This window comes from Parasteatoda tepidariorum, chromosome 7 (genome assembly GCF_043381705.1).
Source record: "Parasteatoda tepidariorum isolate YZ-2023 chromosome 7, CAS_Ptep_4.0, whole genome shotgun sequence".
Lineage (NCBI taxonomy): Eukaryota > Metazoa > Arthropoda > Arachnida > Araneae > Theridiidae > Parasteatoda > Parasteatoda tepidariorum.
This window is the reverse complement of record NC_092210.1, coordinates 68,766,540-68,791,057: the sequence shown is the minus strand read 5'-3', so window position 1 is coordinate 68,791,057 and position 24,518 is coordinate 68,766,540. Positions and strand designations below refer to the sequence as shown.

Below are 24,518 nucleotides of genomic sequence, written 5' to 3'. Positions count from 1 at the left end.
TAATGGCGTAATATTTAAGGTATGCAGCATTCAGGACGTCTAGCAAATAAGCCACCTTTGTGGAGGCGTCTGGCCACTGTAAATCTTGATACTTGTCGTCCTGTGGCTGTGCACAGTTGCTGAGATATGGCGCTCGCTGACTGAAAACGGTTTCTTTTCGTCTGGAGGACAATGTAACGGTCATCTCTTGGTGTTGTTTTCCTTGGACGACCACCACCAACCTTCCGAACAGCTGTACCTGTAGTTTTAATGGCATTCCAAGCACGAGAAGCAACACTTTTGCTGATCCCGAGCTCTTCGGCGACACTGGTCACACTACGCCCCTCCTCAAGCTTCCCGATCGTTCTTCCTCGAGTAAAGACGTCTAAATAATTTCTTGAAGACATGTTTCACAAAACAAATCACTTGTACTTGCAGCGAATGTCTTTAACTACGGTGCTCTTCATCCTTTTATCACAGTTTTGTCCTGCGCGCGCCGACCCGCAAGAATTACGTACACTTACATCACCTACGACGCTTTATCTTCTTTGCAATTTCAATTTTTTACATTTACGATATAGGGTATTAACTGCATCAACTTAATGTCTTTGTCTACGTTTTGGCATTTCATAAAGTAAAAAACTAATATCAGCTTGTCGGTTACGTCTCAATCTTTGACGAAAGAGAACTCTCTACTTTTTTATTTTTAAGCTACATTTTTAAAAGATAGAACAAGCAATGGTTCTGGTATGTATAGAAATTGAAATTTTTTCTCCCATTAGATATCTATTTAATTAAAATTTTACTTTCAAAATATATTTTTGTTACTTGTATTTCATAGTACTACAGATTATTACTTATATTATGCACATTACATGTTACTTACTTAAATATTACAGTGCTTAATCATATTTAAACATTTCTACTTTAAAGTAGGTTTGAGAAATTCTGAATAAATGCCAATATTTCTTCCTTTGGACAGAACACTTGGAAAAAGGTATTTTTCTGTTCAAAATTAATTGTTAAAAATAAACGTAAATGAAAATAAATACACGTTAAAAGCTAAGATTTACCTGAAGTAATGTTTTTTAGCAATTCAATTTTCTTCATTTCAGCTTTTGCTAAAAAAAAAAAAAAAGCATTTTAAAACAGAGAATGTAGTAAAGTTTAATTTTCCTTAACATCACTAGCAATATTTGAAAGAGAAATATTGAGTTAGATGCCAAAAATAACTTACTATTATTTTTCAATTCCTGCAAGTTTAGATGGATAACTAAAGAGAAAACTTTTTTTAATTGTAATTAAAGACAAAATTAATGAAATCACTAATTTATAATACGTTCTATAGTGATATTATTTATATCAAATTCTATTCAAACTACTAGTTTCATAATGCTGTGCAAATATTTTTTAGCTGTTGTTAAAAATGTTAAACAGATTTACTTTATTGTTTTTAACTATGTTTGTGGGAAAAATAATAAAAAGGGTAATCTGAAAAAAAAAACAGAGCTGTTGATTTAGCACGGTATAAAAAGCTACTTCGTGAAATTTCAACCAAATTAAATGTTTTTTTTTTTAATATTATATCACTTGATATTGTTAGTAGTTTGTTAATGTATTGTTGGTTTTTATAATACTGATTGCAAAGTTTATTTTATAATACCAGTTTGATATAATTTGATTAGCAGTTTGATTTATGATACTGTTAGAGCTTTATTCTTTCAAGGTTTTTAAAAGAAATTTTTTAAGTCTTTTTTACTAAAATAAACAAACATTGTAGTAAAATATACTATTTTATTATGCTTCCAAATAATATTTATTTTAAATAAAGATTATTTTAAAGTAGTCATTACTTACATTCATTTGGTAATTGTTCCCGTTGTAACTGCATAGCTGAAAAAATATATATTTGAAAATTTCTCATACAAAGCTGTATTTTATACAGGATGATGCATAATTAGAATTGTGTTATTTAGGGGTAGGTTTAGTTGCAAAAAATTAAGAGCCAGGCCAGTTTTCCTATGACCCAACAGGATGGAAACTTGAAATTTTTTATTTTGTGTAAATTTTCAAGATGTTCCTTTTGTAAAAATATTAGACAAGTATTTCTTTTTATATTTGATAGAAAAATACGTTTTTCGATGTTTTGAATGGGAGGTCAAAACTGAAGATCCTCTGGAATTTCCTCTGAAAAAGATATAGCAAAGATTGTGATATAGCAAAATGCATAAAAATTTAAATTAACATTAAAATGTCAAAATGTCTATTCTAAATGTTTGACAGCTTGAATGCCGAAACTTATGATTATTCTCCCATAATTTAAGAGTTATGAGCCTAAATTCATCGAAAAAAAACTAGAGTTTCTCTTCTGAAATATCATTCTCTCTGATTAAAATCCCGCCTTACGTCAAGTTCATGATTATAAGATGCTTCATAAAAATTGTTTATAGGTTTTTCTTTTTTACAACATCCATAGAAATTTAAAAAGTAAATTTTAAAAAAATAACCAAGAGTACATAATTTACCAAACTTTGAAACAATTAAAGAACAATTACATACCAATCGTGATATTTTTCAGCAATTTCATTTTCCCAATTTCTGCTTTTGCTATAAAGGGAGAAATAAAACAGTGCAGTTTACTTCAACTGCTTCAATAAAGGAGGAAAGATTTATAGTAAAATAATTGTAAAATATACTTACTTAAAATTTTCATTTTTTGTAAGTTTAATTGTATAACTGAAATAGAAACATTTAATTATTTTTATTCATCGTTTGAAAACAAAAGAATATTATTCATGGTTAATTTTTTCTCGTTATAACAATATCTATAAGTTCAATTCTTTACTTACTTTCATAAGGAATTTTTTCTTCTTGTAATTGCATAGCTGGAATACAAAGGAAAAAAAAATTAAGAGAGTAATGAACTTGATTAATATAAATATATTTTAAAAGTTTCCATAAAATAGTTTCCTTAAAAATAATTTAATTTTTTTCTCTACTAAATAGTAGTTTATTTTGAGTTAGGAAACTTCATTTCCAAAACAAAAATAGTAGCAAACAAAAAATTTCTGCAATCAAACTAAAGTAAATGAAGAGAATTCTCTTAATTGATATTTTTGTTAAAAATATATAACTCAAGATTCAATTGTTGGATGAATCTAGAAACTAATAAATGTATGTCATTGGTGGTTCATACTATCTGACATTCCCATGTATAGAAGTATACGGTACATCAAGTAAAGGAAGAGGAGGCAAAACAATTTCAAAGGAATTAAGAGATTTTTTAATCAATTATATAAAAAATAAAACTAATCGTAATATCTCAATCTTGTGGTCACATGTAAATATTTTCGACATTAATGTGATTTTCAGTACGTTTTTCTTGAGCACAAGACTATTATGAAAACAGAATAATTATCGTACTTCCTCAAGAGTGTGAGAAGAGTGTCTGGCTCACAGGTACGAACGTAATATTCAACAATTTTTTAAGGACAAGCATTGTCGTACAATAAAATAATACTAATTAGTCGCAATACTAATATCATAATTAGTATTGCGAGAGCACCAGTTATTACATGAGAACCTCATCAACATCCTAGATTATTTTTAATATTTCTGATCTGTATTTAATTTTTTGAATAATAATGTGTAATAATAGTTAAATAATAATATGTTAGAAAGTATGACATCCGTAGTAATACTAAATTATGTGTATAAATCAGCTACACTTAGAAAAAAATATGGTCAAAACGACTAAAATAATTTAAAATTTTACCGTGTTTCTGGATCTACGGAAGCACCAAAAAGCACCGTAAGTTTTTTCGAAGCACTTTGGTAATTGGTGAAATTAACATTAAAAGTAATAAAATTAGGTAAAGTGATTAGGTAATTTGGTATTTCCATTATGATATCATAGTGAATGGTATAAAAAAAACTTTATTCAGTTAAGTTTATATTTCCATTTTGAATTTGCTACTAAATGTGTGGTAATAAGAACTATAATTTTGAAACTAGAATTTCTGGGAAACCGTTAACAAATGAACGAAATAGATATAAAATAAACGGCTTTATACAGATATTTTGTTTTTATTAACCAGACTTATGATTGTTTTTTAAACCAGTAATGTCAGTATCATACTGTTCCTTAATTTAAAAAAAAATTTCTTCGAGTATATTTTCATTAAATAATCAGCTTCCTTTTCAAATTCGGATTGTACTACGTATAATAACCACAAGTGGTGGACAAGGAGGGGAGACCTCACATCAGTTTTTTTAAGGGGGACACAGGGCCTGAAACTTTGAGAACACCTCTTTTATGTTTTCGGTAATTTCTTATGAATAACAAAGACATACCTATTGAAATGTTTTGCAACAATTCCATTTTCTTTTTTTCAGCCTTAGCTTTGAAAAGAAACAAATTAAATTCAGTCATAAAGTTTCAAGCGCTTTGAAAATTATATTGTGTACTAACGAAATTATACCTACTTGGATCTTTCATTTCTTCTAAATCGAAACATATAACTGAAAAATAAATTATGATTAATTATTTGTTTATTTTAAGCAACAAATATCAATAATAATTTCTTAATTTTACACTAGAATAAAATCTTCTGTATATACAGTTTAAATATAGTAGAGCACGCCCGTGACTATAAATCTCAAAATTAAACTACGTGACTATTGGAGAAATTCGATGGAGATATTGAAACGTTGAATATCAACATGGTAATTTATTTGGTTGCAGAGAAAATTTTTTAAAGGAGGACTTTATATGATTTACGAGAAAGTTAATTCAACACATTTTAGAATTGCAATTGTTTTATCTTTTAAATGCAGGAAAGCTTTTTTTTCCTTAAAGAATCATATTAATCATGTTTATTCCATTTTATACATTCAAAAATCAAAATGAATACTTTTTGAACTGTCTTACAAGCAAATAAAAACAAATAAGAGCACAACTAATCAATAAAGTAAAGGTTATTTAGAATTATTCATTATTAATGCATAATTATTTTTAGTTTTACTGATAAAATGTAGTAAGTGAAGTTTTGACGACATTTTTATTTCTTTTCCCCTTCGTTTATTTGACTTGAATATTTTACTCTCTGTAATGTTTTTGAAAGAAAAGAGTATACTATTTTTTTTTTAAATTTCAATTTCAGTGACTTGCTTTGGATTAGTTTTGTACATAACACGCATTTGCAAATGGAAAATAGGGATTACAAAAAATTAATATAAGCCGATTCTATAAATCGATCAAAGATTTTTAACACTAAAATATTAGTTCTTCAATAATATCATCAGGTATTTCTCAATTGAAATCATCAGATCTTTTTTAATTACAATAACACATGGAAAAAAAATCAAGAATACTATCAGAGGCATTAAACCTTATTATAACAAGTACAAAGTAAAAATAAAATCAGAAAGTTAAAAGAAAGAAGTGAATAAAGGCGAAGAAATTTTTTTTCGAACTTCGTCTTTACTTTTCAATTGCTTTACAAGTCTTAAATCCTTTCTTGTAATTGTTTTCAAAAATTTGGAATACTTGAAAATAAATCCATGTGGAACTATTCTGAAATATATGTGTTAGATTGTATCTTAAACAGCGATTTTTTTTGTTTACTTCTAAAAATATTAAGATACAGGGCTGTTAGCAAATAATTAAGTATTTTTGAAAACTGCACTGTTTTGCTAATCTTAACACTGTTTTGCTAATCTTAACACTGATTTGCTAACCTTAGCTTTCAAATTTCCTCCATTGTTTGTTTAAGTACAAAACACGAATCTATCAAAAAAGAGAACTCATTTGAACTGTCACATGTTCCTTCATTCTTGGCCAAAATCTCCGAACGAGCGGGAGCACGTGATTATTGTGGCTCTGATGTTTGGGGCAAAGAGTGATGAGGAAATATAACAACCGGGTTTATTCTGTTTGTATTTGAGCTCTATACTTCTGACTTTACTATACATTTACATATATTGCTTTCATTTAACTGCTGCAAACCTTTTGTTTATTCTTTCTATATGAAATTATTCGAGGATTTCAATTCTTTTTCTATTATCTGACGAAAATCAAATTTTATAAAATCTATTTTTTATACCTAGTATTAATTTTTATTATTTTTAAACACTCATGTAGTAAACTTGTAAAAAGTAATAACATATCAATTTTGTTATGAATATAATGTTGCGGAAATAAAATATAATTTTGAAAAAAATGAAACTTTAATTATAAAAAACAATTTTTGAAAAAAGTAATATATACTCTTTTTTTTGGTATTTCTTAAAATTTTATAATTAAAATTTGTTTTTTATTTACTTTCATTTGGTAGATCCTTTCCTTGAAACAACATATCTGAAATGCAAGTAAAAGCTTATAATAGAATAAAAGTGCAATAAATAAGTGTGAAAATCAATTAAATTAAATTGTATAATGAATAATAATTATTGGTCATCGACTAAAATGTAAAATTTGCAATAATCGAATATAGTGATATTGTACAATCCAAATCTCAAATTCAATTCACCCATTGTTGTTTTCAATAAAATTTTTTCCGTAGTTAAACGATAATTGCATTTTTTGCTTAATTTGTCTGTCATTGTTAATTTTTTTATGAGCCTTCTATCCATCACCGGATTTTGAAGTTGGGCCTGTTTCGCTGCTAACAAAAACTTTATTTTTTCTGTCTTTTCTTGCATTATGACAGTATAATTTCTGCTTTTATTAATTGAAAATAAGGAATGGAAAACAAATACTCGTTATTATGAAAGCCAATTATTTTCACAACACATAAAAACATACAAATTTATTGCAATGGTTGGCATCTGTTTCTTCGCATCTCAGTTTGAAAGTAAAATTAAAAGAAAAAAAACAGTTTTAAATTAAAATGAATTATATATTTAATTAAATTGTAACTATCACATATTTTTTGCAATGAAGCATTTAGTAATACATGGGAAAAATCAGAGTGAGCAAAACTATTAGTTATAAGATTCTATGTCATGGTTTATATGAAATTGATAAACGGAAATGAAGATACGATAAAACTGTTAATAAATTAGTTTTCAAAATTTGAAACTTACCTAGTTTTATTTTTTTCAGCAATTCCAATTTTCTATTTTCTTCTTTTGCTTTAAATTGAAAAAGTGAAATATTTATTAAAACCTACAAGTAATTTTAGTTTTCTCATAATACTCACTTCTCACTCAAATAATACTCACTTCTATTTTTAATTTCTTGTAGATTGAACAAAAATATCATAGTNATTAAGATCACCGTACTTTTTGAGTGCTGAATGTGAGAGGTGTATTAACTTCATGGTCGTAGTCGCTCCTGTGTTGCCTTTAGCAGTCGAGTGTATGCCGGCCAACGTTGTGTGTTCGAAACTGAGTAGCAACAGTGCGAGGAGGTGGATAATGTTGCAGTCACAAGTAGCAAGTCAACTGTTCAATGTGGATCATCCATCGAAGTAGGCGTTACTGTCTAGTTAGGCGTGTTCATATCGAAGTGGGCGTTACTGCCTAGGTAGGCGTGTTCACATCACGTCCGAAGGTCACCAATGTGGGGAGAGTAGTTTCAGACCATGTCAACAGTCATCTATGAAAAGGTACCCCAACATAGAGTCGAGTTAACATGTCTTATATACTAGTGAAATGTAGTTGTAATTTTGTAGTGGTAGATACGCTACAATTACATTCAATAAATTTATTATGAAACCAATTTTATGGCACATATGCTGTGAACTTAAACAGTTTATGCAACCGGTATTAAAAGTATATACAATTTTTAATTCTTTAAAATGTCGTAGAACTAACCATCTATTATATAATTAAAAAACACAATTGAAGATTGATTTAATTTAAAAATATTTATTATTTAGTATGCTAATTACATAGCATCCAATTTTTATGGATTTATAAAGCAATTATGATACAATTTTAAAATAAATATTGTATTTATGAAAGCAAAATTCTGATTACCCTTATTTATAGACAAGATATATTTATTATTTTTTGAATAGGTAATGAAGCTAGTCTAATATTTTCTAAAATTCTGCAAATGATGAGTTGGGAAAAATTATAATGCATACAGTAGTTTTATTACAAAAAAAATTTGTTAAGACATTCTCGTAAAAGCATAAATGTTTCTTTTTTGGCATTAAGTTTCAAATTCATTAGTTTGTTATGCTTTAGAACGTTATTATTTCATTTTATTTAACTTCCCTTAATTTCACAAAATATCTCCAAAACAATTTTACTTCTTAAAATGGCGGGTCACTTTGACGTATGTATGTTGAAATGAGATCTAATAATATCAGAATAGCAAAAGCTCCTTCCAAACCTCATCTAATATTATACTAATAAATATGCAGTTAATATTAATACATGGAAGAATAGTTTTTTTTATTGCAAAATTAAAATTGCAGATTAATTGTGGCCCATTTATTAATAAAAATAAAAACTTTGAGTGAAATATTTTTTTTTTAAATAAAACTTGCTAGATTATTTTCCTGGCAATAACAAAATATTAATTTACTGAGATATAAAATATTTGAGAAACGAAGCATTAAGCGAAGTCTTTTTTTGTTTTATTTTGGGGGGGGGATGAATTTATTGAACAATAAATTTATATTTTATAATTTAAATTTTCGAACTAGTAATGAATTTTCCACTAGATGGGATTGATCGGGATTTGTTGCAAAAGTACATTAGTTATTTTTATTCTAATATTACGCTACACTTACACTCATTTGGTTTTCCTTGTATTTCATAGCTGAAATACAAATAATTTTAATTTATTTACATTAGATTTCTTAGCAACATGTGTTTAGTGTTATCTAATTGCCGCAAAAGCTAAATTTCGAGAGAAAAATATAAAGAATCTAAAGTAAAATTATCAATCAATAAAAAGCCGTTGGTGAAGGAGAACAATGGATTTAAATGGGAAATTTTATTATTTATTAAGTTTATTTATTTTAATAAAATCTGTTTTGCTTTTAAATTTATTACAACTAGAGTAACTTTTAATTTAATAAATATCTTTCATTGCACAAAATTCATATAAAATACATGGTAGATTAGATCAAAAAAACCTATTTTATTATTTGCAAAACGCAGAGTGACATTTTAAATATATACATGTTAAACACCAACACAATAAAATTTGTATTAAATATATGCTACTCGTTAGTTTCGTAAAAAAAGCTGGATTACAAAATCTAGAAAATCTAGAAAGAGCTAGAATTGGTTGAGAAACTTACATTGGTTTTCCCTTTCTTCTGTTTGTAGTTCGATTGCTAGAATTAAAAATTTGAAGTATTTAAATCACCTCTTAATCTGAATCATTTCAAAAATACGTAGAAAGTTAAAAAAATATTTGAAATATCTTTTGTTATTGCGGTATATTGAGTGAAGTTTCATTGGAGTGTTAAATATTTGTTAAGCATTAAAATCAATAGAAATAAAGCATACAAAACTTACCCTTAGTAATATTTGCAAGCAGTTGTTCACGTTTCGCTTCAAACCTGACTTTAACCAAAGAAAGATTAAAATTAGATGATTATTTGTAGTTTGTATCCTATTTAACATGCAGTTCATATGCTATTTCCTCTTAACAAATGATTAACAAATCTTAGGCGAACATTCAATAATGCAACCATGTAATTCGTCACAGTAGTACACATTACTGTATTAATTAAAAAAAAATACTGTAATTTTTGCAAGCAAATTTGTCTGATGGGAAAAATGTAGTATAAGTTAACTCGATTACATAAAAAATATAGTGATTTATCATTTTATATTCAATCTTAAAAAACAATAGATTGAGCAAGAATTTATTTGCCTCAGTACAATCAAGTATTGTTGCATTTTTCTATGCAAACAAATTCTATTCAATTTGTTTTACTGAAAATGTCAATTTATTTATGCAAAAAATATATTTTATTTTGACTACAAAATACATTAAAAGTAATTATCGAAGAATTTTGATTGATTTCTTAACTGAATTGTTTTGGTATATTCAAATACAAGTCTGGCGAAAATTACTTAAAGCCGAATTTATCCACCATTAACACAATCATGTTTTTAACACATTCACGTTTTTATAAAGCATGTTAAGTATGCATAAAATCTCATTCTTCCCTTTACGCATAGAAAAGGGCATATATTCAGTTTGTGTTTCAATAAATCATCTTAACGTGAAAGTATATTTGTAGATAACATAATATTATAATTCTGCTTTGATGTAAAAGAATTTAAAAGCACGATTCACATAATTTTTTTTAACGATCAGATAAATAAAACATGTAGTATATGAACAATTATATTTTTTGAAATTCTGAAAAATAAAATATTAATAAAATATTAATAAAATAAAAATAAATTATTAATAATTATGAAGTATTAATAAATAAAATATTAATAAATAAAGTATTAATAAATAAAATATTAATAAATAAAATATTAATAAATGACAACATGATGGGAAAAACTAATAAAAGCTGAAATATTGTGCGTAGTTATAACTATTATGAATATACTGTACTTAATTATAAATTGTCTTACTTCTAAATTGTCTTTCTTTTTCTTGCAGCTTCATGGCTAAGATGCAAATAAAAGCATTAAGAACAATCATATCAAGTTTTGTTTCGTATAGATGCACAGAAGTGGAAAAACTAATATTAATAATAAATTTAACTTTAATTTGTGTACAATTTACTTGCATTTTAAGTCAAACAAAAGAACATTCGTCTTTAAATATGACTGATAAAGCGAACACAATTGATTTGACGCGAATAATTAACTTAAAAAGTTAAACAAATTTCAAAATTATGCCTGCGTGATTTCTAAAAGCTTTCTGATTTTTTAAAAAACTTATTTTTTAACAGCTAAAAACTTAATCTTAACTTTTATTCCGTAACTGATTTTTTATTGGATTACAATCTATTAAAAAACACCGATAGTACCAATGTGAACTGATTGCTTCTTTAGAAGAAATACGTTAAACAAGTTTTAATGAAATCATTTTTTTTGTTGATTTTCAATAAGATATACATTGATTTAAGAAGTCGTGGTGGCTCAGGGGAAAGAGCACTCGTCTCTAAATGAGGTGCCCGGCTTCGAATCCCAGCGATACAATTTCCGCACTCGACTCGCACTGACCACACGCAAAATATCCTCAGTGGGAGACAGACCGTAGGTTAAAGTCCCCTTATCATCAGACGAATCAAGGATGAGTTTCGCGGTTTTTCTCTACATGTAATGTAAACGCAGGTTAGTTCAGTTATAAATTCTTCCACGATGGCTAAATTAGCCTATACTCAATCCAGAAGTTCCCATGTCTACTAGATCGGGTTAAAAACATTGGTAGTGCCAACGGAGTTGAACATAGGTAGTGGTAAACTAGAAATTGCGCCGTAAACACAAAAGTGGGTTCTGCGACGGTGATAAAAACAATACATTGAATTGTGATATAATTAAGATGAAGAAGAATACTCATACGAAAAGAGACACAACAGGAAATTACATCGCCACTAAAATAATAAAGTGTTATTTAATAAATTAACTGAAGCGAATAAAGAAGTAAATAATTGTAGAAAAAATAATACAAAGTTTTCATTTTTATCTTAATCAGTAATTATAAATTTTAAGTTATGCATTTCATTACCTACTAGTATTTAAAATAAAGGAAACGTTTAAATCATTACCTTTAGTTATGATTGCAATCAGCTGTAATACATTGTTTTCCTCTTCAGCTACAAAACAAAACACAAGAAAAAATCTATAAAATATTTAAAGCAAAGATTTTTCTAAATTTAGCGAGTAGTACAGAGTGCAAAATAAAAGTAAAGCCCATTATTGGTCAGTGTGCTAATGCAGGGGAATGCTCTGCAACTTGTTGGCCTACAGCAAAATTGTACTAATGTGGCCAGCATTGTTCACTAGCCGTCTTCAATGCCCAGACAAACTGGTACCCATCTGTCTGTCATTAGATGGGCTTCAAACCCCCTCCAAGGGCTTAATTTACATTTTCATTTATTTAAAATGTATTAGATCCTTAATTATCCCTAGATTGCTTAAGGAAGTCATATTGACTGCTTTGAAATTGAATTAGAGAAACAATGATGTATATAATGACACAATTTCTCAGAATTTTATACAGCGTATAATTTTTTTATTGTTAATATTCACTAATAACCTATTATATAACTGTGAATAATATAAAACATATTAAAAATTAATTTTAAACAAATTCCTTTACACATTATTTATTCTTTTACAATCCAGTCATTTTGACTGCTTTTGAGCAATACATGCATAAACTAAGTTTCCGTCTTTCTAGTGTTAAGTATAGCTAACCAAAATTATTTTTAAGTTAATCAGTAGATGAGTTGACTTTCGCAGAATGTTTCGTTTCGCCGTTAAATATAATGCTCTTTTATTGCTTTGAAACTACCTTCATGCCTGAAAAATCTACGTTTTGATTTTATCGAGTAGTTTTGTGTTATGAGGAATATAATTTGTTATTTCAGCATTTTTTAAAATTTTAAAGCGTTTTAAGCGTTCATTTTTTTTAAATTTTAAATTTGACGGTATACTCTAATGTTGTGTGACTTGTTTTTTCTGAGAATAAATTACATCAAATAACTCTTACGAAATATTTTGAGTTTAATAAAAAGCAATCATTAATTTACAAAGATAATTTTATTTACTGCGATCTATAGTCAATGTAACTTGAAAAGTAATTTTTTGAACTATTGAGCAATTTGTTATAAATTTGAATTATTGTCTTAAGCAGATTAATTACACAGTGAACAAAGCAATACATAAAACTGAAACATCAAAGCTTCGATTCAAAGCAAAATAAGTTAAACTCAATGTATTGCTATTTTAGGTTTATCATAAAAAAAGCATTTGAAAACGCTAACTTACAATGTTTTCATAAAATAATCCGATGATTATTTTTTTTAAAAATAAAACAGTCTTATAATTTTTAACATATGTGCACATCTATATTACAAGAACTGTTTGAATTATAGCCTAAATAATTTAATTGCTTTTTATTAGTTTGATATTATTATTCATTTTTTACATAAAGAAATTGATGCTTCATGCTTTTTATGAAATGATAATATTTCATCCCAAACACGCTAGATGTATCATTTTAATTCAAAAATAGTTTTTTTTATTATTTTTGCAGAAAAGGGAAAATAAACATATTTACTTTTGCTTCATTATCTCTTTGTTAACAGCAGTATTATTACGTTTTCTTTGCAGTACGAATTTATTGAAAAGTATGAGTTGCGAAAGTGTACAATTAGTCTATGGTATTTTATTATAATAACTAAAGTTATGTCTGAATTATTACCCAATGAAATTCAGAAATAATCTACGGCTGATACCAAGAAACGTGTTAAATTTTTTGAAATTTTTTACTTACTTTTGTTTCTTTCTTCTTCTTGTAATTCCAATGCTTTAAAGAAAAAGCACATTAAAAATAATCTTAGTCTTCAGAAAAGTAATATAGTTTGTGCATTTTGTTACAAGATAAGGTATTCCAAGGATTAAGGGAAATAAACGTTTTATTACTCATTTTAAATGAAAAAAATAATGCATGACGCAAATGGTGAAACTTGAGACAATGATTAAAAATATTACTATCTCAACTCATTTTAATAAACTTAAACTTATTCTTTTTACTGTGTAAACCAAACTAAATGTTATTATTTCAAAAATTTACAGTAAATGTTTTCGGTCATGAGAAAATAGTTCTAAATTAAATTATGACAAGAAGAGCTTAATCACTGAAAAACTTAAAAAAGCGATGTATTTTTATATTTTAAATCTTATTTAACAGAAAATTCAAGTTCATTACAAATAATCGTTCTTAAGAAAATTAATAGTTTTAAGAATGCTTGAAGAAGCAATATTTGAATAGAAATTTTTCTTATTTTCTGCATTTACAATTTTTGGTGTTTGGCTATACAACTTTTTACTGAATTTAACTGAAATTGATGCATTTTGTTAAAATTTTACTGTTGTAATATTATTTAATTAAAATATTTAGTTATTGTGAATTTAGTTTTATTAGTAAATTTAAACTAAATTGTATGGAAACAACGGGACGATTGTTTTTGCTAGAATATAAGGAATAAGCAATAATATAACATTCATAATTTTAAATATGTTAGTAATTTAAAAATAGTCATGTTATATCAATATAAGTTGTGCACGATTGATAATATGCTGTAAACAATTTGATTTTGTTACAGGATATGAAACTTTTTAATAACAACAATAATAAATCAATATTCAATTTAACTTTTTTAAATTTACATTTTTAAAATATCGTTCATGAGAAAGATGATATTGAAAAAATATATAACAAACTGAAAGAAATATAATATTTACCAATGAATATATAAGAATGAATTCAAAAAAATTTTAAGCAAAATCTTACCTATGGTAATATTGGTCAGAAGTTGTTGTTTTTTCATATCGAATTTAACTAAAACATAATTCGTATTTAATTAACTTACAAAAGATGCAATAATTTAATTATATAATTATGCAATTATGCTTTTTTCTAGTTACTATTTTAATCTTACATTACATAAATAACACATTACATAAACATAAATATCATTAAAAATTAAAATATAAACTGCGTTATAGTAAAGCAATGCTAGACTTACTTTTTTCCTTTCTTTCTTTATCTTGTAACTGCATTTCTAGAATAGTTTAATTCAATAAAATAACTCAATAAATTAAAATTAATGGAATTCAAATATCTTGATGTTCTGGAATATTTATGACATTTAGTAGTACGCATTTAAATTTCTAATTTAATACAATCTGCTGTTTCAAGGTTTTATTATAATGTGTTTCAGTCATTTAAGTCTTTAATTGGAATTAAATACTAAAAACTTATCTTTCGCTTATGATAATAATATTTAAAATTGCACATCGGCATAAATTTAAAACTATATATTTTATATTCGAAATTTAAAAAGAAAACACGTAATATTACATCAACTTTTGACGGCGTTCAATTTTGTTGAAAATTTTACCTTTGAATTTATAAACTCTATTTAACTGGAATCATTTTTCCATATACTATATTAAAATTTAAAAAAATTCTTCAATTTTTATAATCGTAAATTAAAATAATTTTATTTCTTACAATAATGCTTTAAGCTTTTCATATGAAAGTTTTGTATTTTTGCTGGTTTTTATTTCATAAATTTAAAAAACTCGTTAAAGCACTTTAAAACTTTTTAGAAATGTCTTAATTATTTTGTTGATAACATGTTGAAACTTATAGCATTATTTTCCATAAAAAAATTATAATAATAAAGTTTTTAGTTTTAACTGTCATTTATAAGGAGGTACAGCAGAATTGTGGTGGATTTCATAATTTTTTTTTGTCTCTTCATAGCGATCAGTCTTATCATTATCGAGGCCAATGTTATCTTTATCTTACAGACAAAAGTTTCTATCATTATTAGTTCGTACTCATTGGTCCACCACAACCATTATTTTTCATGATTAAAGGAGTTCAAAAATCTGTAACTCATCTATATTACGTTCAAATATATTTCTGTACATAAAGTAACTTATTTAGTATTTTTCTTCTTATTTTACAATATGTATCAACTATGGAGATCTGGGAATAGTTGCGATAGGTAGTGGTATGGTAGTTACAGTTATTTAAAACTGCATTAAAACGGCCTTAACATACGTTGTTTACTTTTTTTATATTTGAATACACGTACATTTTACATACCAACTGTTAGTAGCTTCCCATAATTCAGGCTGAATTAATAAGAATAGGCTGGTAGTTCCACCGAAAAAACATATCGAGGACATTATTCTCGAAATTTTTGGAGTTGCACAGTAAATAACAGTTGTATCTGGTTTGTTGAACACGTATCCCACGTAATTACGTTTTAAATTGGATAAATATTTAATTTATTCTTCTTAAATAGGCATTTTAATTCATAAAATGTTTCAACGTATTTTCTTTTTCCGACAAATGCATTTTACTTCAACTCAAATAAAATCACTCCTAGAAAAAACTAGTTTTAATTTACATAATGTTCTTCAAATGAAGATAGCATTTTTTATGATGATATTTTAAGATGAAAAGTTTTAACTATTTTGCGTAACTAAAAATATGAACTTTAAAATTTAATAAAAAAAGCAAACCTGCTGCTTTCTTTGAATCTATAATTTTAAGTTTTTAAGTATTTTTGAGAACTTAAAAAAGTAATATTTTTCAGTATTTTGCAAATATGAATGAATGTATTATTCAAATATCCTTAAAAAAAGATAAAAACCACTTCATTTGGTGATTTATAATTTTTGTTAAATGGAATTGAAATTTATGAAAAATGAGTAGAATTAATTTCAGCAATAAATTAACATTTGTCTTTTGTAATACCACGCATGTTAGGGGACAATAAGATGCTAGGAAGTTTGTATGAGACAATGTTAAAATGAGCAAATCTAAAGTAAATTAGGATATATCCTTTAAAAATCAGAAACAATTAATTGTGCTTCATTTCATAGTTTTTCTCTTGATATAAAAAAGAGAAAGAATAAGAAAATCTTTAGTTTTATAAAGATTTTATCCTATTTCTATAGATCTACAAATTTGATACTTTTAGATTAATTCCTATTTATTCAAATAAATGGGTAATTAGTGAGCAAGAACTAAGAAATGCAAATCGTTGTATTGAAATATCTTAAAATTCTTTTTTAGGTGTTCTCTTGATAGTTTGGAAATAATGTATATAGAAAATTAAATGTTGTTATGCTACTTTTTAAATAGTTTTGTCTTTGATTGCATTTAAACAAAAGTTATTATACCAAATTTTTGTCAACACAAAGTAGCTAATGTACTAATAAAAATCAAATAAATAATGAATGAATGCAAAAAATACCATTTGTTATAAATACAAGGAATGGATCAAGGGCTGAAAAAAGAATAGAAAAATAATTTTATGGTAAAGTTATTCAGTATATAATTAATACATAGTTAATTAGTTAATTTAAATTGGTAAATATACAATATATATATATATATNATCAATTTTATATATAATCATTATATGAAGATGGAAATCGAGAGTGAAACACAAAATCATCATGCTGCTCAATAAAAGTTAGGGAAAATCTTCCAATGAAAATTTGTAAAATATCCCGTTTTAGGGAATAAGGGAAATCTTTGTAATTGTAATTGGTTTATTAAATAGATCGTGCGATTCCCACAAAGAGTGAAGGGAAAAAAGTCTTACTTTTACTTAATGCATATTAGAACCAAAAATAGATTAATAGACATTGAGTAAATTTCAAAGTGTGAGAAAGATTGCTTCGTTTTTAATAATTTACAGAAAAGGAATAACATGTAAACATTATTTAAAGCTTTTAAGGTCGCACACATATATATATATATATATATATATTGCGTGCAAAGTGTAACATTCCAACAAAGCCTGTCTTTTTGGAAAAATAATCTAAAAAATTTTGGAAATGAAATTAAAAGTTTTAGTTGCATAAAAAATTCAACTATCGCAGTTTTGCTTTTTGAAATCGTAATTATTTACGCAAATATGTTTGAGAAATTTAAGAAAAAGTAGAGTAGTTCAAAAATTTTTATAAAATTTTATTGCAAAAAATATCAGCAAATCTCTTATGTTTCATTCCATTTAAGTTTTTTTTTACTTTAAATCTGGGTTAGTGAGGTAAAGTTTTAGGTCATTGTTTTGAGAGCAAATAGAGAGGAGTATTAAACTATTCAATTCAATTAAATTTAAATTAATAAGTTTATTTTTGAAGAATAAGCATTTCAAATAACTGTATATTTGTTTAAGATGTGTATAATTACTAATGTTTCGTAAATTAATACACATATACAAAATATCGATAATAATAATAGTTTTGAGTTAGTGTTCTACCGATTAGTGTTCCTTGCAATTATTGCTCTTCCGACCTTTATCTCGGGTTTGAGAAAACTTTCAAAAATTTCACGTTTCTGAACGATAACGATAAAACTGGGCTTTTTTACGTCAGAAAATGAAATGGTTTACTGATATTCAAAAATTTGCAATTTTATGAAATTCAGAAAAAAATAATCTAAACAAACATGCTATAGCTTTAAAATTATAATCATATATCGAAAAATTTCATCAAAAAATTAACACTCTATACCAGTGGTCGGCAAACTTATTAGCCAAAGAGCCAAATATGAACATTACAACAATTTTTAAAAAAATTGGGAGCCAAATCTGCTTGTTTAGTAAACTTTTATTACACTAAATAAGTAGTACACTAAATAAAACTAAATTTCATACTTAATAAATATTTATTAATGCGAACAATGTGCTTGCATCTCCTTGGAAAGTTTGAGTAAGTCAGGTTTTTATGTTGTTGTTTTTAATTTTAAGCCAATTTGTACCCCCACTACTTTAGAAAAAGTATGCGCGCATGCTTGTGGTACCTTTGTATCACACCGGAGTACGCCGAAAACATACGAGCAATTTCAGCCGGTAGCTTGTACATGGTTTGTATTTACGTTTACGAAAACTAATAAAATTAAACTTGATATTCGGTACGTATTTTTACAACAATATGAAAATTTAGTTACCTATCTATCTTTTAACTTAAACAAAAAATTATACATGTTCTCGATTTATAGAAGAATTTTAATTTATCAAAATAAGATGTAATTTTTTTTCTTACCAAGTTTTTTTTAAAATGATAATATTATTGCGCCTTCTGTGGATATTTGTGCCAGAGCCGCACTTAAGGAGCCAAAGATCTTTGGCTCCTATGTAATTTTTTACTTACTAGTTTTTTTTTTAATGGAAATATTATTGCGCCTTCCGTGGATATTTGTGCCAGAGCCGCACTTAAGGAGCCAAAGAGCCACATGCGGCTCTGGAGCCGCACTTTGCCGATCACTGCTCTATACCAAGCGAAAGTAAAAGAAAACAAGAGATAAAAGGTAGTTAAGATAAATGTTTTAGCTGTAGATATTTTTTTAAATTTTAAACGAGCTTTTCTTTTAAGTATAATTATTTCCATTGCTTATCTCTGCTTAACTATTTTCTAAGTTTAAGAAAGTTAAATTTTTAGCGTTTTCCCAAGATTTATCCAAAATTTAAGCTGTGGATTCCTACATCAAAAAACTGGTGTTTTCTATGGTTATTATTATGTAGGGTGAAATTTCAAAGGGATAAACACCTGTAGGGTTAAAAAAGTAAAATTTAAAATTCAGAATTATGTTTATTCATTATAATTTGATTAACGTAACTATATATGATTTATATTGTTTTGTAATTTTATATAACATTCGGAAGATAACTTAAAAACTTAATTTTCATAACGGGGAGATTCGTGCTAATTTTTTTTTCTAAACCATTAATTTGTTTTTCTAAAAAAGCACACAGAAATAACACTGTTATTTTGAAAAAAATTTTCAATGGTAAACAATTTACGTACTTTTTCCTTCTTCATCTTGAAGTTGCATAGCTAAAAACAACCTTAATTAATGCATTTTATGAAAACAGCAAAATTTTTATTAAAAAAATTATTATTTGTAATATTATTTTCTATATTCTAAACTATTAACTAATACACATAGGCATTCAATTTACACACTTTTACATTAAACTGTTTAAATCTTAATGAAAATCATAGTGAAAACTGTGAAAATTCCGCTGAAATTTAATAAAAATCCTAGTTGGGATGAAAAAACTCAATAACCGTCATATGGACTGTTTGCAAAAGCAAAATATTTCATTAAAAGAGAGGTTCTGAGGTTTTCGTTATCGTCTTAGATATATAAGCTAAATACCGTAAATTTTGTATACAAAAAGAGCTTCCTTCGACATAAAGTCTAAGGCTGCCTGCTGCTATGGAAATAAGAAATAACGCTAGGAGAATTTCTAGGAGAGGCTTCACTCTTCCATAGTTCTCGTTCTTCCGCCGCCCCAGTCTAAACTTCTCTTAAATATAGATCTTATCTAATCCTCAAAGATTTCTTGGGAGTTTTTGTATTCCTACCTAGGGGAATTTCCTACCAGTCTTCTTTCTTTGTGGAAAGTTGAAGGGCTTGTTATTAGTCCTTGAATTATCGTCTTGTACGCGTCCTGAGTTCTCTGAGTGTGTACTAGCTATGATTCTTTATCGCCTTCACGGAATCATCGTCAAACAAAACTTTTTTATTTTTTTATTCTCAGTCAAAAACGTTTCAGAAGAGCTGAGTCTTTTTTTCCTTGAAAAAAATGCTTATTCTTTGTATGACGTAAAAAAGAGAATCAATAAATCAGAGCTGAACAACGTTAAGGAATCTTGCACAAAACTCCAAGACAGATACCGATACATATAATAATGCTGAAACTATTTTTTATTTACCCTTCTCGATAGTTTTACATTATTAAATTAAGCAAAAGTGAGCACCATGCGTATGTCTATACAATTAAAATATTGAAGAAAAATCAAAATATTCGGTATTATTTGGCATGATGTTATTGATCTAATCAACTAATATTTAAAATTTACTTTAATCAAGCTACTTTCTTCTGTACTTATATCTTGGAGGAGACGTAAAGTCACATTTCCTGAGCCTCTATTATACAAAAAATACAGTATAGACGCAGCTTTAATAGGCACCGATTTTTTTTCAAAAGGCTTTGAACCAATATAAGAATATATTTGGTACATATTAAAATTGCATCAATCTCCATAATGCCATTAGTGAATTTTACCAAAATCATGCATTATTAGTGTCAATGATAGCATGGCGAACTCTTATGGATCTCCCTAACAAAATAAGTACTTTTATCTCATTAATTTTGAGTTTTAGTACATAGCTTATTTTTTTATTTCAATTAGTAACTATTACCAGAATTAATTAAGCATCATTGATGCGGTTGTTAGTTGATTTAATGAAAAAAACTCTTTTATACATATAAATTAATATTTTCCATAAATATTTGGTGTCCTCAAGTAGTAAAATTGAACATAGATATAGAGTGAAATTATCCATATTTAATGCGGGCGCTATACCTTGTTTTCGTTGTGGGGCAGTACGATACCGATTTATTGTCTTCATATGTTCCTTTTCGATGATACAAATTATCCCTAAAATTATCACATTGCCTCCTTAAGAAGGAATTGTATGCCATTTTCGGACACATTAAAGTGCAAAAACAATATTATATTAATGCAACTAATTTGGAGACAACCACGGTACTAATAAGTAAAATCTTGTAAATCTAAATGTATGTACTGATGTTGTTGTTTCAACGATTGGATCCGATTGTTTTTGTTTTCCATTGGCGCCATCTATATATATTTCATACATATAATTTTATCACTTTTTTACAATTTGTATCTATTTACAATTAATGTTTATATTTTCTAATATAATTTTAAACAGCAAGTTGTTTCAAAAATTAGGACGGGAAATCTGTATTTCTAATATTTTGTCTATAATAAGAAGTCAAAATGCTTAAAAATGTTCAAATTCAGAAAATATTTTTTTAATTTCCTTATCAGAACCATAGTTTTCAACTGAATTAATACCAAAGACATAAATTAGTTTTTTGGGTGGAGAAACATCAAAATTCAATCAGGCATTTTCTTCGGGAATCAATGTTGTAAATTATTAAAAAAATCATTAATAGCTATTTGAAGCAGATTTCATCGTAAAATACAGTTATGAATGCCTATATTATTGAAAAATTTCGACGCTTTCGAGCATCTTTACATTCTAATATGTTTAAATATAAGGATATTAAGGATGATTAAAATGAAATCACCATTTCTTCAAAAATTGCGTTTTAGTCATTTTTTTTTCAACCTTCAGAACTATAAGTTAAGAGATTTAAATTGACTTTCAACATAAGATTATTTAAAAAAAAATTAGCATGGCGCATATACAACTCCGAAAATTCCGTACAATATGTTTAATTCGGTCTAAAAATATTGTACCGTAAAAATACTTTTAATAGTTTGATCAAAAAATTTACAAAAAAAGAACAAGAATAGAAAGATTAAACCTTTCTTATCATATTGACATAGATATATTGAAAATGAATTACATTACTGCTTTAAAATTTTTTTTGAGTCTTATAATTATTAGAATATAACCTTACATATCCTAAAAACCATGTTTACATAAATTTTTCAATAATACGGTTTTTAATTAATTTGTGGAGAAAGAAAGGATGTTGATAATTAATAAAAAATGCTAACATTTACCATATTTTTGGCTCTATGTTAAAGCTCAGAAATTTTTAACGAATCTCTTTATAATGATCTTGATAAAATTAACAATAAATTAACGTTTTATAATTTGTAAAAAAATGTGGTTAAAATTCAGTAATTTTTTGAGAATACTTTGGAATATGGCATTAAACCCATTCATTCAATGAAATTCGTTTTCCGTTTCATAATTTTTACTAAATGTATGGCAATAAGAACTACAATGCATAAAAAAAAACAGAATTTCCGGTGAATTCCATGTGAATAGTCTGAATACGAGATATTTTAGAATTACTGACTAGAATTATTTCTATTTTTCTTCAGAAATGTTATTACATACAATATGGTAAATTTTACCATATTGTATGTAATAACATTTTAACAATTTACAGTTTAACAACATAATCAAATAGCATAATGTGTGGGTTAGAAAAACTACATTAATTTATCAATTAACTGCGAGGAAAAAATTATTAAAAACACCAAGTTGCGTTTTATATTAAAAGTAACACAAATTTAACTTACCTTTAGTGATATTTGCTAGCAATTTTGCTCTTTTTATTTCAAACTTGACTTGAAAAATAGAATATCACATTTATCAAATGGATGGTTTATTTGTAAAATAAATATTATATTTTAATGTTACAAAAATACAAATAAATGACGCAATGATGTAAAGAATCATTGAAACGTAAATAGTATAGAACGGTTTTAAATCTTAAGATCAAATGATAAAATTTACTACTTTATATTATGCTCTATGGGTATCTGGATTTTTTTTTAAAATGATGCAATACTTTTAAAGGATGAAAATAAAATTGAAAGACTTAAGAACAGGAGTAAGCAAATTAAAAAATTAAGGCCTACATTTAAATTATATTCTGTTGTTTTAGTGTTGTACCTCTTCAGAGATATTAAAATATTTAATGCAACATGGAATTATAAAATACTGCAGTAAAAACATAATTGCATGTAAATCGGAGTTCATAATACACAGAATTTTAATTTGTAATTATTGATAAAATGTGCATATCACTCTTGCTTTTATTATATAGTCTTATTCTAAAAAATTTAATTACTGAGAAAAAACTTTATATTAAAAGCTCTCATGCAACAATAGTTATTTTATCACTAAAAATATCACTATCATACAATTAAATGTCAGAGTAAACTTGATGTACAAGTAATTTAAAATATTCTAAAGCTGATAACAATTTGTTTTAAATTCTTACTTTTGTTTTCTGCTTCTTCTTCTTGAAGCTCCATTGCTGAAATAGAAAGTAAAATGTAGCAATAAATTTGGTACTTGTAAAAATTTTTTATTTATTATATGCAATGATTGTACAAAATTTCGTTAATCAACTCTAAATATTTCTGAAAATATGGAAATTTCTATGAAAAACTAATTTTTTTTATCTTAAGTTTTCGCGCTATAACTTTAAAAATATTCATTAAACTTAAACGAAACTTTTGGTGCAATTTTAAAGTAGTAGCAAAATTATTGTTTCAAAATTTAAGAAAAATCTGCTTAAAACTACGAAAGATATGAGTAATTGAGGTAGTTCTTTTATACAGTGCACGATTGGAAAAATTAACTCTGTAATGTATCGTATTTAGCAACTAATAAGAAAAGATCTAGTTTAAATTTCCTAAAAATTTGAAAAGTTTCAAACAATTTTCTTTGTAATTTTTGCATTGTTTGAAAGAAAGCTTAAAATAATAAGGAGTTTTCCACAAATTTAAATTTGCTTTATTAAACAAGTTTAATAAAACATGAAATATGGAGGAACCTGTTAGGATCATCCTCCATAAAAGTGTCATTTTCACATATTTTCTTTCCTTATACAGTGCATGAACGTTTCTTGTAAAGTATTATCATTTGTTATTTAATTCTGTCATATGATACGATATAATATTTGTGGAAAATCCCTTATCAAGTTTAATTCAAAAAGTAATTAAGTTTCATTCAAAAAGTAATTGAAAATTTCTTCAAACTTTTTACATTTCTTAAGATATTCAAGGCGAACTACAAAATATAATGTATAAGGCAAACTACAAAATTATGAAAACACATTTATACATTTTTTCGCGCATGCAAAACTAACTTAATTACTTATATATTGATCAGTTTCATACAATATTTTTTCAAATCTAAAATTAAAATGCATTTAATTTTAATTTGCTCTTAAAAATTTGTTTAGTGTTGTTTAATATTTTTAAAGTTACAGCAAATGAACGCAACACAAAAAAACTAGTTTTATATA

At 26.3% G+C, this 24,518-nt stretch overlaps 2 protein-coding genes across 2 annotated transcripts in view; both read right to left on the bottom strand.

Annotated features, from left to right (window-relative positions):
* Window positions 1–7,231, bottom strand: part of LOC107447044 (uncharacterized protein MAL8P1.12) — a 111,485-nt gene extending 104,254 nt beyond the window's left edge. The window contains exons 1-11 of the mRNA XM_071183802.1: window positions 7,204–7,231; window positions 7,066–7,113; window positions 6,302–6,337; window positions 4,465–4,500; window positions 4,333–4,380; window positions 2,829–2,864; window positions 2,680–2,715; window positions 2,539–2,586; window positions 1,837–1,872; window positions 1,217–1,252; window positions 1,053–1,100 (exon numbers count right to left, since the gene is read on the bottom strand). Of these exons, the coding sequence (XP_071039903.1) occupies window positions 1,053–1,100; window positions 1,217–1,252; window positions 1,837–1,872; window positions 2,539–2,586; window positions 2,680–2,715; window positions 2,829–2,864; window positions 4,333–4,380; window positions 4,465–4,500; window positions 6,302–6,335 (358 nt within the window). The 5' untranslated portion in view covers window positions 6,336–6,337; window positions 7,066–7,113; window positions 7,204–7,231. The remainder of the gene's footprint in view (window positions 1–1,052; window positions 1,101–1,216; window positions 1,253–1,836; window positions 1,873–2,538; window positions 2,587–2,679; window positions 2,716–2,828; window positions 2,865–4,332; window positions 4,381–4,464; window positions 4,501–6,301; window positions 6,338–7,065; window positions 7,114–7,203) is intronic.
* Window positions 7,232–8,711: 1,480 nt separating this feature from the next.
* The window catches only part of LOC107447041 (uncharacterized), a gene marked incomplete in the record, with an annotated part of 71,434 nt that continues 55,627 nt past the window's right edge, over window positions 8,712–24,518 (bottom strand). Inside the window, 12 exon segments of the mRNA XM_071183801.1 lie at window positions 8,712–8,755; window positions 9,243–9,278; window positions 9,463–9,510; window positions 10,546–10,581; window positions 11,688–11,735; window positions 13,421–13,453; window positions 14,441–14,488; window positions 14,676–14,711; window positions 16,926–16,958; window positions 19,486–19,515; window positions 22,780–22,827; window positions 23,487–23,522. Of these exon segments, the coding sequence (XP_071039902.1) occupies window positions 8,712–8,755; window positions 9,243–9,278; window positions 9,463–9,510; window positions 10,546–10,581; window positions 11,688–11,735; window positions 13,421–13,453; window positions 14,441–14,488; window positions 14,676–14,711; window positions 16,926–16,958; window positions 19,486–19,515; window positions 22,780–22,827; window positions 23,487–23,522 (476 nt within the window).